General features: G+C 49.1%; 3 protein-coding genes across 8 annotated transcripts in view; 2 read left to right on the top strand and 1 right to left on the bottom strand.

Moving 5' to 3' along the window:
• The first annotated feature begins 9,347 nt into the window (after positions 1-9,347).
• LMLN2 (leishmanolysin like peptidase 2) lies at positions 9,348-14,564 on the top strand. Its single transcript, XM_029237126.1, is given in 17 exon segments — positions 9,348-9,423; positions 9,426-9,656; positions 9,758-9,851; positions 9,943-9,994; positions 10,197-10,364; positions 11,043-11,165; positions 11,369-11,453; positions 11,596-11,664; positions 11,667-11,972; positions 12,149-12,218; positions 12,287-12,383; positions 12,489-12,654; positions 12,657-12,760; positions 13,154-13,257; positions 13,259-13,377; positions 13,554-13,731; positions 14,354-14,564. Coding segments are annotated over 17 exon segments (2,253 nt in total).
• A 241-nt stretch (positions 14,565-14,805) lies between these two features.
• On the bottom strand, positions 14,806-17,439 carry CUNH14orf119 (chromosome unknown C14orf119 homolog). Of its 2 annotated transcripts, none has more exons than XM_029236294.1 (2): positions 17,323-17,439; positions 14,806-15,899 (listed from the first exon to the last, which is right to left on the bottom strand). In XM_029236294.1, exon 2 carries the CDS (start codon positions 15,896-15,898, stop codon positions 15,470-15,472), a length of 429 nt encoding a protein of 142 aa, XP_029092127.1. In that variant the 5' UTR covers position 15,899; positions 17,323-17,439; the 3' UTR covers positions 14,806-15,469. The 2 variants fall into 2 exon arrangements, with proteins under 2 accessions (XP_029092127.1, XP_029092126.1); XM_029236293.1 differs by lacking the exon at positions 17,323-17,439 and adding an exon at positions 17,008-17,288.
• A 121-nt stretch (positions 17,440-17,560) lies between these two features.
• Positions 17,561-22,845, top strand: part of ACIN1 (apoptotic chromatin condensation inducer 1) — a 33,189-nt gene continuing 27,904 nt past the window's right edge. For 2 of the 5 annotated variants that reach the window (XM_029236825.1, XM_029236826.1), the window contains exons 1-4: positions 17,811-17,970; positions 19,374-19,439; positions 21,390-21,501; positions 21,924-22,043. In XM_029236825.1, coding sequence (XP_029092658.1) covers positions 17,833-17,970; positions 19,374-19,439; positions 21,390-21,501; positions 21,924-22,043 — 436 coding nt within the window. In that variant the 5' untranslated portion in view covers positions 17,811-17,832. Of the gene's footprint in view, positions 17,971-19,373; positions 19,440-21,389; positions 21,502-21,923; positions 22,044-22,845 lie in introns of all 5 variants that reach the window. The other 3 variants (XM_029236823.1, XM_029236822.1, XM_029236824.1) reach the window with 3 other exon arrangements.

Raw genomic sequence — 22,845 nt, 5'->3', positions numbered from 1 at the left:
GTGTGTGTGTGTGTGTGTGTGTGTGTGTGTGTGTGTGTGTGTGTGTGTGTGAGTGAGAGAGAGATGGGGGACTCCAAAGGTACGGAATACACGAGGCTAGGCCTGCATACCTCTTGATTCCAGGCCCAAATAAACATTCGGGAAATTCAGCAGACAAGCTGCCCACAGCTCTCCCACAGTGCACCGCACAGCCAGGCCCTGTATCTCTCCCTCTGCTCTTCTCTCCCTCCACCTGGCCCACTCTATCCCCACCCCACAGGACCTGGAGCAGCCTCTGGACACTCCCTTAGCAGAGCTCTGTGGCTCACAGGGAGATCCCAGCACCTCCAGTCCCTCCTGCCTGGACCTGCTGACCCCAGCCCTGCTCTATCTCACCTTGAGGTATAGGCCTGGGAGTTCCTGCCCCAGGAGATCAAGGGAAAATTCCAGATGGCTCTGATGTATTTATGGTCCCTTAGCTCTTGATCCGGGACTCAATCCCTTCTCCACAGTTCCCAAACTTCAGTCTGCCAGACTGACAGACCCCCATGCCTCCAGCCCACTCACTCCCACCCTTGTCCCTCGTTCCCTGGGCCTTCGGTTCCTAAAGAATCTGAGTGCTTGGGGGACAAATTAGTTGGGAAAGGCCTTGAGACCTGTTCGTATATGAGAAAATTGGTAATAAGGAGGATGACAACACACCTGTGCAGTGAAACCCCATGTGGAAAACCGTTTTTTTCATAGAACTCTAGCCTGAGAGCCATAAGAGGGCAGTGCTTGACAGCCTCAGTTTGAATTTCCCTCTGCTACTTTCTAGCTGTGTGACCTCGTGCCAGTTACTTCTCTCTGTGCCTCAGTTTCCTCATCTGCGAAATGGGAGCAGTAGTAATGCTGTACGTTCATAGATAAACAAGGCCTGGCATACGGTGAGCACAAATGCTTGTTATCACTCCCTTTTGCTAGAACTGAAAGGACCTCAGAGATCTCATCTAAACTTCTCATTTTGCAGGTGAGGAAACTGAGGTCTCAGACCGGGAAGGGACTTACCCAGAGTCTTGCAATGGGTTAGAGGCAGAACCAAAATTAGCTCTGTAAAATCACAGATCTCAAGAGGGGCTGGAAGAGACCTCAAGAGATCATCTGGTAGGCTTTGCCCTCAGACAACAAGATAGTATGGGCCACATTTCTTAGATAAAGCAGTTGAGAGCCGAGGGAATAAGAGACATTCTCCGGAAGCTCACCCAGGTGAGCTTTGCTGTCTCCACACACACACCTGTCTCTACTTCGCCCTCACACCCTCCCCTCGGAGGCATATGGAACAGTGTGGGGCCAGAGTCAGGGACACGAGACACAGGATGGGCTGGTTAGAGTCTCTCCTAGGCCACCAATGACTTATAGGCCACTGCTGAGAAAGCAGTGTTAGACACCAAGGAATAACCTTCTGAGAGGGAGAGAGACTGGGTCTGGATCCTCCCGGTCCACTCTCTCTCCTCTCTCTCTCCCCACACCTCCACCTCCCCAGTGTCAGAGCCTTCCCACGTTGAGGACATCCGGGTGTACCACGCCTGCCTCACCCAGCACTCAGTCTCTTTCCTGCCTTTGCCTCTGTGTCTCTCAGGCACCATCTCCCCTACATCTGTGCTCTAGATACCCCTGCCCCAGGTCTGGTTTGGGCAGACAGATCTGAGCCTCACTAGATGGTTTATTCTACCTGAGTTGGGAAAAAAGAGGCACCTGTCTCTGTGGATGCCTGGGAGAATCCCACACCTTCCTTTCAGCCCAGGGGAATGTGTTGCATAAAGGGGGTTTGTACAGAGCACGGTAAGTGACTCAACCTCCGGATTTCCTCCTCGCAGCTCAAGACCACTGCCCCTGGACTTATTTTCAAGGTTCTGGGTGATGGGACCTGGGTTGCTTCAGCATCAGCCCCAAGCTTCTCTCCCACAGTTCTGAATCGTGTCTCCTCCCAGCCCACAGCACCCGGGGGCTCCTCAGGGCAAGTGTCTGGCACCAGGTCTGGAGAAGGTCCACAGCCCCAGCTGAGAGAAGAGAACACCTGGTCCCTGCCTGACTCCGAGTGGCAGGCACACCTCGATCCTCTGTGGCAGATCATATCCCGGGGAAATGACAGGTAGCCGGAAGTCACACTTTTAACCCTGAGGTTTTAACCTGACCTCAACTGGTTTGGGCCAAGGTAACTTATTCAACAAGTATTTGTTGAGCATCTTTCCTGTGTCAAGCCCTTGCAAGATGCTGAGAACACTGTGGTGACCAAACCCAACTCTCGGCTGAAGGCCCCCTCCACCTGCTGTGTTCAGGCAGGGCAGGAGATTGTGGGTGGCAGGAGAAGGAAGTCAGGTGCTTAGCCCCCAACTCCTAGGGACAGGACAGGTAATCTCTGCAGCTGCCCTCACAGCCTGGGGGTGGTGATGGCTCTGCTACTGCTGGAGCTTACCACTTCTGCAGCTGTCCCTTAAGCCTCACCATTCACACCTCTATACGTTCATGAATTACCCGCTCTGAATATGCCTCTTGGGGAAACCTACTAAACCAGCAGAAAGGGAGGTGGTTTTTTGTTTGTTTGCTTTGTTTTGTTTTATTTGTTTATTTTTGGCTGCATTGGGTCTTCATTGCTACACACGGGCTTTCTCTGGTTGCGGCGAGTGGGGGCTACTCTTCCTTGCGGTGCGCGGGCTTCTCATTGCGGTGGCTTTCTTTTTGCGGAGGACGGTCTCTAGGCACGCGGGCTTCGTAGTTGTGGTACGCGGGCTTCAGTAGCTGTGGCGCACAGGCTTAGTTGCTCCGTGGCATGTGGGATCTTCCCGGACCAGGGCTCAAACCCATGTCCCCTGCGTTGGCAGGTGGATTCTTAACCACTGTGCCACCAGGGAAGCCCAGAGAGGTTGTTTTAGCTGGGGTGGTCAAGGAAGGCTTCTCGGAGGAGGTGACATTGAAGTCGAAACCTTAAAAATGTCCAGGAGGAGGCAGATGTGCCAAACTGGGGGCAAGGAGAGCAGAGGGGTGAGCAAATGCCAAGGCCCCGAGGTGTCCCGGTCCAAAAAGAGAAAGGAAACCGGGTGAGGCTGGAGAAATGGAAAGCAGGAGGAAGGGTACGCAAGAACACCGCCTCCGTCCCTCCAGGACCTTCTTCATTCCCTCTGCCGGGAGGAGGACCGTCCCTAAAGAGCAGGCTCCCCATGCCACGCCGGGCAGAGATGCCGCAGGGTCCACAGGGTCCGTGGGGTCCGGAGGCTGCAGGAAGAAGGCACTCCCAGGAAGGGCGGGTAGCCTCACCCCTGCCTGGGGAAGGTTCGAGGCCCAGGGCGGGGTCTGGAGAACTTTGGAAAACCAGCAAATCAAGGTCCAAATAGCACACACGTGCGTTCCCTTGGCTTTACGATCCACAGCTCGGGCCCACTTTTCCTTCCTGGGCAAAACAGGGGACCAGCATGAGAGTCCTGAGCTGACAGACAGGATCTCAGGCCCCAGGAAAGCAGAAGAGGAGAAGGTAGGATGTTGGAGATACCGCCAAGAGGGAGGAAGCTGCCCAAGGTGAGCCCGCCAAGGTCAGTCCACGGTGGCAGCTTGGACTTGTGAAAGCCGCTCCCCCTACTCGGTGCGCACCTCCCCACCCCACCCCCACGGGTTGCTACATGCCTGGGCCCCCAGGGCCCCCATCCCAGTGTTGCAAGATCCCGGTTGGGGCTGTGAGGGTGGAAAGGGGCCTCTTCACCTCCACTCCCTACCCTGCCCCAAGCCATGAGGGGACTATGGGATGGAGGGGGCTGTACAGGAGATGCTGAGGCAACAATAGCCAAGGCTGGCCGAGGGCCTGTGCACCTCCTCCAGGCCAGTCACTTCCTATCACCCCCAGTAGGCAGACCTTTCCTCTCAGGACTCAGCGGGGCTGCACCGCAGTGGGAAGGGTCGGAGCTGCACGGGACTCCAGGCTGCCCCTGTCAGCTGCTGCTATAAGCAGACCTGGCTTGGCCCCAGAAAAACATCCATGAGCAGCTCATTGAGAAGGCCCATCAGAAGTCCCCTGAGACTACCCCATGGGGAAATTATGGGTGTTTTCAGAGGAAAATGGCTGCCCCTGGCCATCAATTCTGACTTCAGGGAGCAGCAGAAGCATCCTAGGACTTGGGAGAAGGAAGGCTTCCGACTAGGGAGACATCCCCCCTGCAGCGCTGTAACCTCCCCTTCTCTTTTAGAAACATGGATCTGAGCTAGGTAGAGGCAAGCCATACATGGCATGGATCCCCCCACCCCACAAGCCAAGCTTCACCCCAAAGCCCCAAACTGCCCAAAACCCTATTGCTCCCCACACCTTGCACTGTCACCCCTGCCCAGACCATCCAACCCTGCTGCAATCGGGACGGTTTGCAAAACGCCTGTAGCTCCCGCTTTGTCACCGTCTGAGGTTAGGACTGCACTCGGGAGATAAGCCCAGGCCCCATCCGCCGTCCTGAGTGAGACTGCTGGCCCTGCTGCAATCGGGACGGTTTGCAAAACCCCTGCTGGCGCCAGCTCTGTCACCATCTGAGGTTAGGGCTGCGCCCCAAGATAAAGTCTAGCCCCGCCCACTGGCCCTGCCTTCAAACCTTGCAAGCAACATGGCCAAGAGACAGAGCTCCAGGGCAGCCCACTCAGGGTCTGGAAGCCTTAACCAGACTCAGGGTGAGGACCCCTTCTTCCTGGTCCTCTCTCACCTCCTCCCCTTCATCCCCAGCCTCACCTTTGCACACTGCCCTCAGCACCATCCTTTCCCCTCACTCTCCATCTACCCTCCTCGATTCCATCTTCCGTCCTCGTCCTCACCCTCCCTCCTCCCTCACCTCCCTCCTGCCTTCTCATCACACTCATTTATTCATTCATTTGCTATAAAAATACTTAATAACCCCTGCTCCAGGCACCTTGCTTGTTATAGGAGCTACAGGATAAGCAAGGAGGACAGTCCCTGCCCTTGCGGGGCTTACAAATTCATGAGGGGGACAGAAAACATACCACCACAAATAAATAGATCATTCTAAATTGCAGGCAGTGCTATGGGGCAGAAGTAAAGAGTGACTGTGACAGATATTAATAAGGGAACCTGATTTAAATGTGAGGGTCAGGAAAGGCTCTTTGAGGAAGTAACATGTAAGCAGATGTCTCAAAGGTGAGTAGGAGTCAGTCTGGCAGAAAGTGGGGCTTCCCAGCAGAGACAGCAGCTCTGCCTAGGCCCCAAGCAGGTCCTTCCCGGCCATTGAGAGAGGCTGGGGTTGAGGGCAGACTAAACTGAGGGGGAGAGGTGAGGTCAGAGAGGGGCTGAGGCCAGATCTCGCTCAAAGGGATGCAGAGCATCAGAGGGAGGAAACACCTTCCAAAGGAAGAAGACATTTCCTCTCTCCTAAGGTGAAAGAGAAGAGATGCAGCAGACGCAGATACAAACAGGTCTGTAGCCCGCTGAGGCTGTTCCCGTCTCATGGCTCCTATTTTTACCATGAAAGAAGAGGTGACTGCAAGTGACTGAGCAGGAAGCTCTGAGAAAGGCTTAAAGGTGTAAAATCCCAGCTTCTGAGAGTGGAATCGGGAGCTGAGATTTCTGGCTTGGAAGCGGCCAGTCGAAGTCTAAGATGACAATTTTAGGCGACAACAGTCTGTCCTCTGGAGGGACTTCCTTCAGTGGTCCTTAGCTGCTCGGGAGCTAGTATGGACAAGACAGATGTTGGGTTCATCTGGGCATGGGGCTCACCCAGGGAGGGAGGATGGACGGGACAGACAGGGAAGGGGAGGGATTTCGTGGTGAACCTGGAACTTAGGGCGGATAAGGAGAGGTGAAGAGACAGGAAGGGCCAGTGGTTCTTCAATGAGCTTGTAGAACAGCAGCAGTGAGCCGGCTTGAGCAAACAAACCATAAGGAAAGGAGATCATATCAGAGAGTGGGATGTTTGATTCAGTTATTTCATAGTTACTGCAGTTTCTGGTGATGATAAGGCCTGGGTCTGACCCTGGGGCTGGCCTGCTAAGGTGGATGAGAAGCATGTAAGAGATGAGAGGGTGAAGGAACTGAGAAGTGGCCACGCTGGGTGGAGTATCCATATGGATGATGACACCACCTGGATGACTGCCTTGCTCAGCCCCATCCTCTGTCCAAAACCCCTGTCTCACATCCCACATCCTCTCATTCACTCCACCCCCCCATTAACATCCTCTTCCCTAATCCCTAGTTTCCTACCTCCACATCCTCTTTCTCATCTCCATCCTCATCCTCTCAAACCCCAGCATCTCTTAACACCTTCATCCTCTCCTTACCCCATTCTCACTCTTCATCCTCATCTTTCTCATCCTGTTCCCCTCAGCACTTTATTTCTCCTCCACACCAGGCACTTGAAAAGCACTATTGCATGGTGGGTTAAAGCCTGTGCCCAGGAGCCTATCGACGTGGGCTCAAATCCCACGTATACTGCCTGCCCACGTTGCCTCGCTTGTAAAAATGGGCTAATAATAACACCTACCTCATAAGGTTGTCAAAAGAATTACCTGAGTCTAAAGTGCTTGGAACAATGTCTGGGCTCGATACCATCATTGTTATCCTCCCCCTCTCCTTACCTCATTGCACCCTTCTCCATCTTCTCACTTCCGTTATCCCTCTGTACCTACTTCATATTTCTTCTGAGAGGCAGAGATGAATCAGACTCAGCCCCTGCCCATGGTCTGGTAGGGAAACAAGCACAAAAATAAATGTCAGGGACTTCCCTGGTGGCGTAGTGGTTAAGAATCCACCTCCCGGGCTTCCCTGGTGGTGCAGTGGTTGAGAGTCCGCCTGCCGATGCAGGGGACATGGGTTCATGCCCCGGTCCAGGAAGATCCCACATGCCGCAGAGCGGCTAGGTCCGTGAGCCATGGCCACTGAGCCTGTGCGTCCGGAGCCTGTGCTCCGCAACGGAAGAGGCCACAACAGTGAGAGGCCCACGTACCACAAAAAAAAAAAAAAAAAAGAATCCACATCCCAATGCAGGGAACACGGGCTCGAGTCCTGGTCCAGGAAGATCCCACATGCTGCAGAGCAACTAAGCCCATGCGCCACAACTACTGAGCCTGCGCTCTAGAGCCTGTGAGCCACAACTACTGAGCCCACGTGCGGCAACTACTGCATCTGCGTGCCTAGAGCCTGTGCTCCGCAACAAGAGAAGCCACAGCAATGAGAAGCCCACGCGCCGCAAGGAAGAGTAGCCCCCACTCGCTGCAACTAGAGAAAGCCCGCTCGCAGCAACGAAGACCCAACACAACCAAAAATCAAATAAATCAATTTATTTTAAAAAAATGTCAGGAGAATGTAATAAGTGCTACTTCAAAGATGTGAAAGAAATGCTCTAGGAGATCAGAGGATATGCAAACTCTGCCTGGGGGGAGTAAAGAAAAGTCTCAACAGGCAGATAAACCTCTCAGCTGGATCTCAAAAGATGAGGAAGGATTTGCCTGGCAAAGGCAGGAAAGAGGTATTCCAGCCAAAGGAACACAAGGTGTTTCTTGTGCTGCTTCTGCTAGAAGGTCTGAAGTTCTGCAAGCTGGTGTGAAGTTAGGATGAACCCCTACCCCGGCAGGGGCACGCCCTATCCCAGTAAGGCCACAAGGGGGCAGCGAAGCATTAAGAGAGGTGGAGGATGGGGCCCAGAAAACCTAAAGAGAGCCTCACAGACCTCCAGTCCCTTGGGCAAGCCCTGACCGGGAGGGTTTTCCCCAGACTGGGCCGGCCCAGCCAGGAAAAAAAAAAAAAAAAAAGACTCTGACACTTGGGAGAAAAAGACTGGGTTTGTCTTAGAAAAAGAATAAATTCCTCTTAGTATGTCCTCTAACACATGTTGGTAAGAGCAGAATAATTCCTCACTGAGTTGAAAGTGTCTGTGGAATACATCCTCTTGACTTAGTATTTACCATGGTCTAGACACTGTTCTTGGCACTTTACAAATCTTCACTTTCTCGTAACAACTCTATCAGGTGAAGTACAGTCACCCCCCTTTTGCAAGTGGGAACACTGAGGCATTGGGCCCAAGTTACACTGATACAAATTAGCAGAGTTGGTTTGGCTCCAGAGTTTGGAGGCCTCCCTTGCAAGGGGTAGCTCCAGCCACAGCCCTAGTGTGTAAAAGCATAAAACCCGGCCCTCCCAACGCCCCCCGCCCCCTGGAAGTCAGTAGTCCTCTAAACTCTAGTCCTTGTCCATCACTAACGAGCTCTGTTCCCTTACGTCACTTCACCCCCGACCGGCATCTTCAAAAGCTAAATCATGGGGTTAAGCTCTGTTCCTTCACCCACAAACTGGTGAGTAGGCCCTCTGGGCTGTGCTGAGTGCCGTGGATACCAAGATGGGTGGGAAACAGGCTTGAGGGACTGTGGGATGTGGAGGGGGAGCCTCGGAGCTACAGTTACAGCAGAGGGTGACAAGCTAGGAGGCAGGGCAGAGGCCCCTCCCGCCTCTGGCCGGTGTGGAATTTGGGCAGGAGGTGTTAAGAAAGGCTTCCCAGAGTAATTACAGGGAAGGTAGGAATTATCCAGACAGGCAGGGAAGGAGGGTATCCAGGCAGGGGAAAGAGGATGCGAAAGCACAGCATGAGCAGAGAAAGCAAAGGGTGTCCTGAGAGCTTGGTCAGAACATCTTTGAACATCTATTAATGTCAATTTTCAGAGTTTACTTCTCCTCCTGACGTGCCAATAAGCAGCTTCTGCGAAGCCTCACAGAATGTGCTAACACAAGAGCCTCTCACAGGAGGTGGTAGCCAAGCCACACGTGTTTAAATGGTGAGCGCCTAAGTGCCCTACACAGGTGGAAGAGATGCCTAAAAGCCTTGCAGTTTGGAGTTCACCCAGTTCTGACATGGGGGCTAGTGGAGTGCAAAAGCCTTGTTTGTCCACCTCCAATGAGATAGGCAGGCATCTGTGAAGCAAAGAATGCCCCCCACACACACCATTATGTTAACCCCAGTTTTTTAGTTCTGAGAAGGTTCCAGGGTTGTCCACTCAGAATGGCAGAAGAATCAGGCTGAGACGGAAGAGGGATAGGAGAGTTCCTTCATGGATGAGGCAGGCTTCTCTTTGGAAAGGTCAGCTGAGGCCTCAGGAATGAATACTGCCCCCCTCCAGCTCTCTACTTCTGGCACCCCAGGGAGGAGAGGTGGGGGGCTGCAGCTTTGGCCCTTGTAGTAGTTCACATCGGACCTCTTGGCAGGAGCTATAGATTTACTCAACAACACTCAAATATTGACAAAATAACGCAAGCATAGTGGAGGAGCTTTGGAGAGAGATGGTCAAGAGAGGAAAGCCAGAAATAAGTAAGGCGGGGGAAAAGGGAGTAGAAGGCTGGATCCAGGGCAGCCTATGGAAAGATGTTTGCAAGACGTTGCTGCTGCAGCTGCTCCCCCTGGGGGGCTGCCACAAGCAGGTGTCTACACGACAAGACACACGTTTGAGCTTTCTCAGGCCCTGTTTCTCCCAACTTCCCCCAAATTTCCGTTCTTCCTCCCTCACCCTCCCTGGCTCCCAGGATCCTCAACCCCTCCAAATCCAAACCTGCCATAGCAGAGATCCTATACCAGAGGGAGCTTGGGGTCCTGAGGGAGGCAGGGTGAGAGGGGGATCCCAAGACCTGGCGGCAGGGAGAGAGGCTGCTCAGCGGCTCCAGGGTGTCCTAGCAGGTGAGTGGGAGAGCAGAGGGCTCCGGAGGACTGAGGGGCAGTGAGGGCTAGTGCAGCAAGACCACTGAGTTGAGGTGAAACTGATCTCTCGTCTTGTTAAGCCCCTTCAAGGCAAGGACCCCTGCTTCTGCGTCGAGACCCTGCACAGTACTGCCATGCTGTCTGAGGAGACCCAGACACCCCAAACTACCACAGGTGAGTTCATGTCATTGAGAGTGTATACAATACTTCTTCAGGGATACCCAGAAATGTCTCCAGCTCACCTACAGGTATTCATTCTTGCCAGGTGCAGCCTCTTGAAACCAGGATACCAAGGACAGAGTTGCTTGGGGGCCAAGGTGAGAATGACTTAGCAGATTTGGGGATCTGAAGATCTCTAGCTGGCCTAGATCTCTACAAGACCACCAGCATCAGAATGACTTAAGGTGCTTCTTAACAGTGCAGATCCCTGAGCCCCCTCTCCCCCTGACAATTTATTAAATCAGAGACTGGAGGAGAGCAGGGGAGAAGACTCCCTATTCTAACCGTCCACTAAGCCAGATGTGACATTTCACTCGCTGTCACATCCCTGATGCCCATCTCCGTGGTTATGCCTTGTGGCCAGAGCAGGAACCCTCACAGCTAATCCAGCCAGGTGGGTCTGGGGTCCAAAACACTGATTTTCTCCTGTATGTGTGGGTTGCCCACACTTCCAAGTGCCACCAAGAGGTGAGGTTCAAATCAAATTCCTTTGCCCGGCTCTGCTTCTCAATCTTAAATGTCATGGGAAAGGGTAGGGAGCATACAAGCAGTTTTTATTAAATTGGACTTCCCTGGTGGCGCAGTGGTTAAGAAACCACCTGCCAACGCAGGGGACACAGGTTTGATCCCTGGTCCGGGAAGATCCCACATGCCGCGGAGCAACTCAGCCCGTGTGCCACAACTACTGAGCCTGCTCTCTAGAGCCCACGAGCCACAACTACTGAGCCCATGCGCCACAACTACTGAAGCCCGCGTGCCTAGAGCCCGTGCTCTGCAGCAAGAGAAGCCACCGCAATAAGAAGCCCACGCGCCGGGACGAAGAGTAGCCCCCGCTCGCCGCAACTAGAGAAAGCCTGCGCAGCAACGAAGACCCAATGCAGCCAAAAATAAAGTTAAATAAATAAAAATTTTTTAAATAGATAAATAAAATCCCACAAGCCGCATGGCACAGCCCCCCCCCAAAAATTGCACTTATGTGGGGTAACTTGGGGCATGCTGATGAAGTTTGGTTGGGGGCTGAAAAACCTCCAAGCCATCCCTTGGTACCACCCCTGCCAAGTTTCCTGGGCCTCCATTTTCAGGAAGACTTCTGCGTTACCCCAGTCCCCTCCTTTCCGCCCTCACCTTGTCCTGGCCCGTCCACAGCCCTCTATCGTAACCTGTGCTGCCTGCTGCCAGCTGGACTCAGAAGACAGGCCCCTTGCTGGTACGATTGTCTTCTGTGCCCATCTCACCAACCCCAGCCTCAGCCACGGTGACATGGTCATGGTGACTGCTGCATGATGAATAGGAAGAAGCAAACAGGTTGGGGAGGGAGCACAGGTCACTCAGCTTCCCATGAAGTGGAAGGACCTCCTCAGGGTGCAATAGAAGGTGCCTCCAGCTCTAAGAAGAGCTGATTGGGCAGAGGGGCGAGAGAGTGCAGTCCGTCCTACTGCGGTCCCCTTCACTCTGCAGTCATTTGTCCTCAGGCCACACTCCATGAACTGCTCCATGCCCTGGGTTTCTCTGGACAGCTCTTTGAGAAATGGAGGGATTGCCCTTCAGGACCCAGAGGTAAATGAGAGGAATGAGGGCAATGTCTCCTCACAACATCAACCAGAGAGAACCACTGTTCTCTCACCAACTCCTTCCTTTCAACTCTTCCTGACCCTTCTGAGGTCTCCCTCTCCTCAGATGCCTTCTTCCCTTTCTATACTCAGCGAGAACTGTTCTACAAGTCAACAAGTGACAAGGCGAGATGAGTGGGGACAGCTGCTTCTCACCACAGCCTGGCGCAACACTTGGGACTGCTAGGGGTTTCACTGGGCACTCCCTTGGAAGAAGAGGTGAGGGTGAGAACACTTTGGGGTGATGGAAGGAAGAGGGAACAGTCAGGTGGCACCAGCTATCTCCTCCCAAGGGGCCCTTTGTCTTCACACTGGGAGGCCTGACTACTCCAGGACTGTATAATGACTGCTACGTACGATGGTGCCCAGCACGCTCGGCTTGACCCAATCACTCTCGCTGCCTTCAAAGACTCAGGCTGGTACCAGGTCAACCACCGCACTGCAGAGGAGCTGTTGTGGGGCTGGGGTGAGAAATAAGGGAGAATTGCAGAGGGCACTCATGACCCGAGTCAGCTTGGGGGGAGTGAGAGAGGTTGGAAGGGATTATCTGCTGCTAAAGTGTAATTGAAGCTGTGAGCATGGCTGGCCCTGACGGGTCTGGGGGCTTCATTTCTTCTGAGGGCTCTTCTATCTCTCAATCAGGGTCTGGCCTGGAATTTGGCCTGGTGACCACCTGTGGAAATGGCACCTCAGACTTCTTCTGTACTGGCAAGTGTGTGTGCTGAGGGGCTGCACAGCTGTCAGTGATTCTAGTGTCACTCTACCATCCCCTACACACAGCAGACTGGGCTGCCACTACCTGCACCTGGACAAGGGAAGCTGCTCCTCAGACCTCATGCTGGAAGGCTGATGCAGGTATCAGCTCTTGGCCAATGGGGTGGGTAGACTAGAGAATGGGGAATGAAACCGAGTGGGGCTGGAGAGGAGTCTCCTTCTAAGGCATCTGGACAAACACTATTCTACCTTCTGCCCTGCCCTTCAGAGTGAATGCTGGAGGAAGGAAAATGGATTCCCACCTGGGGCGGAGAATCCCCATGGGGAGATCTACCATCCCCATAGTTGTTGCTTCCTTGCCAACCTCACTTCACAGATGCTTCCTGGGGACAAGATCAGGCATCCCTCTCAGATCCCACACCTCAAGGAAGCAAACCCCCTGGCCACTGCTACTTACATCAGTGCACAGAGAGGGGAGTGTACAAGGTGCAGGTGGAAGGATCACCCTGGGTCCCATGCCTTCCAGGAAAGGCTATTCAGGTGGGTATCAGAAGTGGAATAGCTGTAGCACACTGGCAAAAAGTTTGGAAGTGCTCTTATGGTAGTACCATCCAATGTGTTTTGATGTTCATTAAATTTTTTATTATTATTGGAGTATGGTTGATTTACAATATTATATTAGTTTCAGATGTACAACATAGTGATTCAATATTTTTATAGATTATACTCCATTTAAAGTTATTATAAAATATGGGCTCTATACCTTGTGCTGTACAATATATCCCTGTAGCTTCTTTATTGATGTTCATTTATTTTTTACTAAGTACCCTACTGAGTCCATGAATCTGATTTAGAATGTACATTTTCCTTAGAAGGAGGGCTTGAGCAGGTGACTGAGGCTATAACTATACCCTGCTACATATTTCTTTGTAGATACCTGGGAACAATGGCCAGCTCTTATGTCCCTGGGGTTGGCTCTGTTAGACAAATGAAGGTACCGATGCTATCAATATTACTTACCCACCTATAAGTCTTTCAACCTGACCTATTATTTAGCTGGGCCCCCCCCCCAGGCCACTCCCTGGGGAAGGAAGAGGGCGAAGAGCTAACTGAAGCAGTTCTACAAGGCTCTGGTGAGCACTGGTGGGTAAATCAATGGTTCAGGCTAAGGGTTTATACAGTGGGCCAAGGAGAATGTTCAAGTCCTTTACTTGATAACCCTCCTCTAAAGACCTTCCGTTCATCCCAGTCCCAAGCCTGCACCTGTTTCATGAGATATACTCTTCCAGGGACTATACTTCCATTAAGAGATCCAAACAAACGTCCATTTGGCGCTATTTCCACAGTCTCTTGATTACCACCACTCTGGTCTTCACTGTGCATATGTGGAAATCCCCTGGCTGCCAAGGGCCTTCAGTTGGTATTCTGCACAGGGTCCTGACCCTGACTCTCTGGAAGAAACCTCTAGAAGTATATTATGGAGGAGCCACCTTTACCATAGAATACAGCAAGTAAGATAACATTCCAAGGAGTTTTCTTTCAAATTCCTGGAATCCAGATATTTGAAACTATATTAAGCACTCATTCATACATACACTGTCCTATACAGTTAATATTTCAGAAAACAAGGATCCCTAACATGGTGCCTATCACCATGGGACACCTCTCTCCCCAGCAGTAATAGAGTTCACCTATCTCTAGGACACAGGGCTCCTAGTCCCCTTCTTTTCTTTTTAATGAATTTTTTTTTCTTTTTTGGCCACACCATGCAGCCTGCGAGATCTTAGTTCCCTGACCGTGGATCTAACCTGGGCCCCCTGTAGTGGAAGCACAGAATCCTAGCCATTGGACGGCCAGGGAATTCCCCCTTTCTTTTCTTAAGCACTACCCAGGCAACTTGCCTGAACACTATAGTCTTAACTCTTCCCCTAAGCCATTTCCTCCTTCCAACAATTTAAGTTGCTGGCAGTCTTGGATCTTGGTCTTCTTCCTTTCAGGTTCTATATCCCCTTATTGATTTCCCGTTCAGCTTACTGTTTGAAGAATGAGTTCTAGGTGTTAAAATAAAGGAGGGCACTTCACCTCCTAGGCCTAGGCATTACTCCAGGCCAAATATTACCCCTACATCCCTAGGTTTCTAGTTACCTCAGACCATAATCCTTCCATGACCCACCTCAGTCTGTCCATGGGACTCTGCCTAATGTCGCTTATCCTGGTGGTTGCACTAGGAACCATGGCCTATCAGAAACGAGCTACTCTTCAGGTGGGACCTTCTGCCCCTTACCATTCACTAGAGCCCCAAGGTGCAACAGCGGGCCCAGTTGGAGGAATGAGGGAGGTGTGATGTTACCCAGAGCATGACACAGGTTAGGGCAGAGATGATTTCTTAGGAGAAACTGGATGGAAAGTCGATCTATTGTCTATACTTAAGTTCTACTTTTCTCAGAATGCCTCCTTCTGTGTATATCAACATTACACTAGCCTTGCAATGAAAAAAAAGTAAAGACTTATGGTTCTGAAAATCTGTTCTTTATTTTGATACAAAAAATAAACCCTTCAACCTGTAAAGAATGTCACTTGTTTTCATATTGTTGTAAAGCAAACTTATAGAATAGGAACATCTGCTACCAGCTCCAAGGATGTCATATATACTTTAGAAAAAAATCATTGCTACTTGGATTCAAACCAACATCAGTGTGGAGGAAGGAGTAGCTAATTATCTCCACCTCCTGATTTTTCCATAATTTTACTAAATCATCACTAGGAAAGCTAGTAGTTGGGATATCACATAATTATGCCAGAATTTGGTAACAGTGGTGAAAGCAGCCATCTGAATCCAGCTAAATTATAAGAACATGACCTTTTATTGTCCTTCTCTCTTGTTTCTGGAGTAGAAGGGCTCTATTTTATACCCCTATGGGCCGGCAGTAGGCTTGAGTTATAATGTGTAGATTCCTTTCGGTTATAGTTGTAAAAGAAACCTTTAAATTCTTGAGGGTTTGACATCTCTTGGAAGGAAGTAAGCTAGGAGACAGACTGCTGATCTGGATTTGCTTAGATGGAAAACATTTACACTAGGAATCCAGTTGATCGGCTGTTGAAATCACCAGGCCTGTACTGGTCAGCGAGTTCAGTCAGCTGATCGGAACACCATCCCCAGGCCTTTAAGTGATACAATTGAAGTTCTCATAGTAAAGTTGTGGCCTCGGCTCCATTAGCTCTGGTTATCTTCTTTGATTTTAATGCCTATCAGTCTTTACCAGCGGTAGCAGCCACTGCTTGGTAAAACTTTGCCACGAAGTCTGGCTCACTGACCTCCAGCTGCCTGACAAATTCATTGCGCTCCTGCTCAGCCCAGCCTCGAAACCACTGATCCCAAAGACGTAGCTGGCACTCAAAGATACAAGGTGGTCGGTTTGCTCCAGACACGCTAAGCTGCTCCAGACTCTCCAGCAGTGGCTGCAATTTTCCCGGTACTGCCTTAGCTACCAGGTCCTGTAGGAAACGTTCACGCTGAGGACCTGACCAGCTGGCAAACCAGTGAAGAATACACTTCATCTCCTGAGAAGTGATGTAAGACATTGGGGGAGGGGAAGAGTTAGAAATATTGTCTGGTACCGAGGGTAAGGGAGAAGGGAAGGGTAGCGGCATCGAAGAGGAAGATGATCCCAGTGGCATCCTGAAACATAAGAGCACTGTTATATACTCTCTGGATAGAGCAACCAAAATACAGCTTCCCAACAACACAGAATCTTATCACACTCAATCAACGTCTACAAAGAAAATTACTTTTCACCAATTTGGTTTACAGAAAAACAACAGGGTCCTTTATTTAGGTTATTATCCAACTTAGACAAGGTACTCAAGAATAACCTAATTTCATTATTTGCCAACCTTCCTCTCTCGTTTTCAAACCCATTACCCTTCCCAACCACTGCCTCCCTCCATCATTCTTATAAACAATCCAAAAATAACCAAAGCATTCCTTGTTCGTTCTTTACCACCTAATTCTATGTTCCAGATTCAGTAAAGGAAAAAAACAACGATTAATATTGGTCCAAGACATCTTCCCTAAAATGAAAAAAAGGTACACATTTTTTAATTTACCAAGCAGCTGGTCAGGGCCTAGATGCTAATCATTCCAGAGCTATCAACAGAAGGAAAAAAAAGAAAGGGAAAACATCATATATGACGAAAGAGCCTTCTCCGCAATGTGCATGTAGCCTCTGAAATATGCCAAGAACTTCATAACTCCATTATTTTCTTATATTTCCTGTAAAGCACCAGGAAAAATTAAAGAGCAGAGTTAGTGAAGGCGCCTTGTCCAAAATAAGATAACAAAGTAAGAAAAACAGAAGAAGCCAAGTGTTTATTCAGTACTGAAAAAACAGTCTAATTGGTTTGTTGGCTTAGGGATCTAACAACTGTTATACTGTTGTAGCTGTGTGACAATTCATGTCTGAACACTTTTCCTTCATGTTTAATATAATACCTATTGATGACTTGCCATTGATTCGCATCACTAATGCAACTGGAAGGTCAGCCAACTTGAACAGCTTTCAAATCCCACAGTTTGAATCTCTAACAAGGAAAACAAACTACTTGTTTACGACCTATTTTACTGTTTGTGTTTCTTCTGCTCTAAGTTGGAGTGTTTGTAGTGACAAAGAAAGGAACCCCGAAGCAAATTAACATCAGTTCTGTACCAAAACGGTCCAGCCGAAGGTTGCCTTTTCACAGTGGCCCTACAAGAAGCAATTCCTCCTAAAGGAATTTTATTCTCTTACTCGGAGAAAGGGCTAACTTTTCCCGAGTCTTGCGACATGGCTTCCACGGCAAGCTCAAGTTCAATGACCACGAATTAGTTCACAGGCTGGGTCGAAAGACACGGTGCTCCCACTTGCCACTTCGGAGGCCACGGAGCCTGGCATTCCGTGGTCCCAAAGAGCAACGTAGCCTTAGATGGGAGTGGCGGGGCTTCGGAGGATGGGAGGCGGCAGCTGTTTCCGTAGGGGAGCGGGAGGCTTGCCCTACTAAGGGTAGCCCGTAAACACCGACACCGAGTCTGACCCGGCCCAGGGAGGTACTTCTACCCCGCTTACCTCCCCTTTCCTCTCACAGGGCACCCGGAGACCGTCAAAAGAGTGTTTAGACTTCAACTATCGCCGCCGCTTCCAGGTTTCCTAAAAACCCTAACGAGGGCCAGCCGGGAAGCCCACGCACTTCCGGTCCCGGACCAGCCCCAAACACCCAAGCGCCACAGCGTCTCAGCCTTAGGTCCGGAGATAGCCGAATAATTCCGATTATGGTTATGCCAGAGTCGAGAGCTTCCGAACAGATTCGATTCAAAGCCTCGGTAAGACGAAGAGAACCGAGCTCTGAAAGCAGGATGAGGGAGGGGGAGCGACTAGGAGGATGGAAAGAACCAATTGGTGCCGATGTGGAGACGGAAACACCCGAGAATTTCCGGAGGAACCCGGGGAGTTCTGAGTGGTAATCGAGGGGTTGACTATGGAAGTGGGCGGGGCCAACTCGGTACGTTCGAAGGGCGTTGGCGGAAATTACCGAAGATGCCCGAAGCCGTCGGGACGGACCCGAGTACCTCACGCAAGATGGCGGAGCTGGAGGAGGTGACTCTGGACGGGAAGCCTCTTCAGGCGCTGCGGGTGACCGACCTGAAGGCCGCACTGGAGCAGCGAGGCCTAGCCAAGAGCGGGCAGAAGAGTGCCCTGGTCAAGCGGCTCAAAGGGGTGAGTAGACGGCGTTGCCGGGGTGTCGGAGGGGAGCTGACCCGGTAGAGCCGAGTCTCTGCCGCGGCGCAGGCGCAGTGTCCGAGCTCGGCGCGAGCTCGCTCAGGCCGCCAGCGCCAGCCTCCGGATCCGCGCGCACGGTGGTTGGGGAGGCTCGCGCTGGAGTGGAAATAGCGCTGGTTCCCGCCTTAACGGTAGCGGCGCGATCCCAAAATGGGAGGGTGCGCGCTACTCTCCCGGAGTGTCTTAAGCTCCCTCCTCCTCCCCCACCCCCTCCTTGTTTGTGTCTGTGGTTTCGGCGCATGCGCTGCAGAAGGAGTTAAATCCCACTACAACCACCGGCGTTGCTGGCCTGAGGGGGGCGAGATGGGCTAGGTCGGAGTTAGGTGTTTAGTTGGGCAGAGGGGATGAGGGGTTGGTATCGGTATCGCAAAGAATAGAATTGGGGTAGGGCAAAAATGCCTGCTTGATTAGATTAGGAGGTGAGATGAAGAGAAACCTTGATCTGAAGGGACTTGGGTAGGGAGGGGTGTATAATTTATAGGGCGTCCAGAAGCAATTCGGGTGGATAAGAGTTTGGTGATTATTGATGAGAGAGGTGAGGCGGACTGGTATATGTTGGGGTTTTGAATCGGTTTGAGTAGATTAGGGTGGGATTGTCAAGAGGTAGATGGATGGATTGGTGTGTATAGGTTTGGTGTAAGCGGAGGGATGGTGTGGATTTCTTGGTTTTAATTAGGGTAAGTTAGGATACGTGAAGAGCAACAGATTTGGGCTGGGTTGGCTCAAGGGTTAAGTTGGCAAACCGTTGCTTACATTGAAGCTGACAGTTCCGTGTGTGGAGGGATTGGATCAGGACACAGTTTATAGAGTTTGTGGTCATTTTGTTCTGTAGCCTCCTCTGAAATTTTTATAAATTTGGTAAATCTAGGTGCCACTCTTTTGGAAACGATGCAAGTTCACTCAAGTAGATCTAGTCCTGGGTAACTGACCAAGGAATTCAGTCAGACCAAAACCATGTTGGTTTCATGTATTTGAACCTGGTTTGAATATTTGAAGTGAAGGGCCAGATTTAGAAGGGACACTAGTCAGAAGTGCAGAAGATAATAGGGATTGTAGTACTGGTTCTGTCACTGTCACTGATTTTATTGCATAGCCAGATTTTCCCAATATGCCTGCATTTTACATCTGTACATTTGGGAGCAGTAACCATGGCTACCTTTAAGGGTCTTCTGAAGACGAATGAGGACGGAATTAGTAAAGGGCTTTTAGGTCCCTGGAAGAGGAGTACAGTTTAAGTGTGTACGGTTAGTCATTGCCTTTGATGAAGAGATTGGGGGAGGGTTTTTTTGGTTTTGGTTTTTTTCCTCCTGGTTTCTGACTTTTGCCCTTCTCTATACCAGGCTCTAATGCTAGAAAATTTACAGAAACACTCAACACCCCATGCTGCATTCCAGCCAAATTCCCAGGTAAGAAAGAAGGTTCACTAGAAGGGGGGGCTCTTTGGATGCACGGAGACATGGAAGGACATGATGTTGTATATTTGATGCTTGATTTCTCACCAATATTTTCCTCAGTTCCCTGGGTTGAAAATGTTTTCATACTAGGACAGTTGAATTCTAATAAAGAATTCACGAATCAGAAGAGCTGTTAGTTAATTTCTGATTCTTGAAATGGTGTGTTCAGAAAGATGTGGCTCTAGTTGATTAAGTGGAGTACAAGGATCTGAAGGCATTTGTTTGACATCAATTTGGAAAAAGTAGTTGATGTCTTTGAATGTAGATATGAGTAGACAATCAACAGGGCAGTATAGGAAAATACTTGCTGATCAAGAAGAATTCTTGTGTTGACATAGATTTTCCAAGAATTCAGTCCTTTGGAAATCATCCACCATTACTAGTTTTAATATTAACTGTGCAGTTACTCCTAAACGTCATTAATTGCTGTTACTTTGGGCAAGAAACTTAACCTTTGGAGGCCTTGGCTTCCTCAGTTTCCCTGTGTGTAAGATGAGAAAGAGTTGGACTAGATCCATAGTTTTATAACTACTCTGTTGGGATCTTGTGGAGCTGCTTTTGGAGGCTTCCTAGAGAAAATTTCTTCCCAAATGAGCAGGGGTTCACATTCGCCTCTTAAACTAGATTAGATCTACTTCTGTCTGCTTTGAATATTGAGTTTCTGCATAAGATTTCTTTGGAAGAAATCATTCCCAGTTTCAAAAAAAAAAGCCTTAGGCTGTGTGGTCTCCTAAGATTCTTTTCAGCTTTTAACATCCCCTCATTATATTGTGTCATGCACTTAAAGGAAAAATCCAGGTCTTTGTTAGTGCAGTGGTGTGCAGCTCCAGTACTAGATGAAGTCCCAAGATACAGTGGAAAAACAAGAGAGCTTTCCTACTCCCTTGTTATTAGCTCATGAAGCTGAAAGTATAATCTAAGTAGCTTACAGAGGTTAAGTATTTTAACAAGCATAAGAAACTGCATAAGTTACTCACTTTACCATTCTATTCCTTTTGCTGATTACATTTGCAACTTTGAAGTTTTGCTTTTATTAACATAGGTTTTTTGCAACAAATACATACGTTCTCTAATACTTGCAACCCACGCTTCATCAGTGTCCACTGACTACCAAGAGACTCATCTCTATTTTAGGGGGAAAAAAAAACATTTACCACGCTTAGGAAAGATGACTAATGACATAGAAAGTATTTATTCAGATTTTTTTCCTTTTTCTGGAGTTCTAATAGGACTTGCTAAGCAAGAAGCTTCTCGGGAAGAGGACTTGTGAAGAGAAAGCTGAAGGGCAGAAGAGTGACATGGGAGTCTGTGTTGCAGAAAAAAATGGGAAAAGGGATTAAGCTCCTGGATTTTAAAAATTGTTACCAAAGATTTCTTCTCACCCAAAGAAAATGGAGTTAGAACTCTGTCTAAATGCTGAATCCCTTTTCTTAGTCTCTTGCTTTCAGGCTTCTAAGTCTAGTAGTTGAATTTTGGAGATGTTTAACAAAATGTTTCCTGGATAGGTGGAGGTTGATCTTTTGTGTGAACAAAAGATGAATTAGTATGAACTAGTATTTTTTTCCTTCAGTTTTTGATATTATTAAAAGGAAAATTTAGATTATCTTTATATAATTTAGATTATCTAAAAATTTATACTAAAAGGCATAATTTTATAGGAATTTTTATTTTTTAAAATTATTTGTGTATCATTCTTTGGCTGGGAACTGAATATTTAAAATAAAAAATTATGTGTGCAGTTCCTCTTTGCCATCTTTTGTGAATCGTAGGGCTATATATTTTGGTCCTCAACTTAGGAGTAGCTTAGAAAAGGGCCCTCCAACATTTTCCGTATCTTTCCATGGAATTTTGTACCTCCTGGTTTGTTTTCCTAGACTGTCTTTTTCCATGTCTTCTACACAGATTGGCGAGGAAATGAGCCAGAACAGTTTCATAAAGCAGTATCTGGAAAAGCAGCAGGAGCTGCTTAGGCAGCGTCTGGAACGTGAAGCTCGAGAAGCTGCAGAACTTGAAGGTAAGCCCAGACTGTCACTTCTTACAAGGAGTTCTTCCTGCTTATTCCTTTCACTGAGTAGATGGGCCTGTTTCACTAGGCAGTTTCAGGAATATAAGTCAGGCTGAGACTGCCAGTTATTTGCTTTGGTAGTTTATGGAGCCAAGTGAGTTACTATTTACCTTTTGTCAGGGAAGAAGACACTTAATTTGACTGTCTTGACTAGAAGAGGATTCCTGCCAACAGGAAGAGTTATAAGTAAATTAAGCTACCCTTTAGATGAACAAGAGCCTTATCTTAGGGAGTTTTTCTCTATGGACAGTGCTCTTTTTAGTATATACTCTGTATCCGTAACTTTGCCTGACCTCCTTCACTCCTCTACATATTCCCACATGCTGAGCCCTTCACTCCCTCCCTGCCCCGACCCAATCTGTACTTTGCAGAAGCTTCAGCTGAGTCGGAGGACGAGATGATCCATCCCGAGGGAGTGGCTTCCCTGCTGCCTCCTGACTTTCAGAGCAGCCTGGAGAGACCAGAGCTGGAGCTCAGCAGACATTCACCCAGTACGTATCTCCCTCCCCACTGCGCTGTTTTGTCAATCCTGCGTAGTTGGTGGGGGGAGGTAGTTACACCTCCTTTCATGCTAAGCCTCCATTAAAGTCCCAGGGCAATTCTGTGACAGTGTTATTTGACATCTGTTTTTCATGGAAATTATGTCCTTTTCGAAGTCTGCGTTCACCTCTATGTTGTGTTGACCTCTCAGAGTATTTTATGAGGCAGTCTGATTTTTCTTCTCATCTGTATACTTCTCTAACTTCCTCTGCCTCTGAATTTAGCAACAGTCACAACTCTTTTTCATCTCTTCACCAATTGTATATATTGTGTGTTACACATCCAGTCATCCCCCCAAATGGGCATCTGCAGTTTATTAATTCATTCACCAAGTTTTTACAAGTAAAAACTTGACTGTTGTATGCCAGGCATGTGCTAGGCACCAGGAATATAGTAGAGAAAAAGACAAGTCTCTGTCATAATGAAACATACAGTCTAGTGAGGAGATAGACATTAAACAAATTATTACATAATTAACTGGAGTTATGCTGTGTACTATGAGAGGCAGTGCAGAGTATTATCTGAGCATATTACAGGGAGCTCTAACCCAGTGTGTGGAATTGGTTCAGGTAAGATTAATTTTTTCACATTTAAAAAAATATTAAGCACCCACTTTTGCGTAGTATCTCAAGCAAAAGTCTGTAAATGCAGCCTTTGTCTTCTAGGAACTACCTGTCAAAACAGTGTGCCTTTAGGGGAACATGCGTATAAGACATGTGAATAGTAGGTAGATAAAGTAAACCAGTGTGTAAA

The sequence above is a fragment of the Monodon monoceros genome, unplaced genomic scaffold (assembly GCF_005190385.1).
Source record: "Monodon monoceros isolate NGI ecotype Baffin Bay Population unplaced genomic scaffold, NGI_Narwhal_1 Super_Scaffold_21, whole genome shotgun sequence".
NCBI classification, from domain to species: domain Eukaryota; kingdom Metazoa; phylum Chordata; class Mammalia; order Artiodactyla; family Monodontidae; genus Monodon; species Monodon monoceros.
This window is presented reverse-complemented; position numbering and strand designations above follow the sequence as displayed.

Bases quoted from the DNA above. Each gene is read 5' to 3' on its own strand.
- CUNH14orf119 (XM_029236293.1), bottom strand. From the start codon at position 17,045: ATGTCGCAAGACTCGGGAAAAGTTAGCCCTTTCTCCGA. The intron at 15,900-17,007 runs GTAAGAGAATAA...CTTATGTTTCAG, and splicing joins AAAGTTAGCCCTTTCTCCGA to GATGCCACTGGGATCATCTT.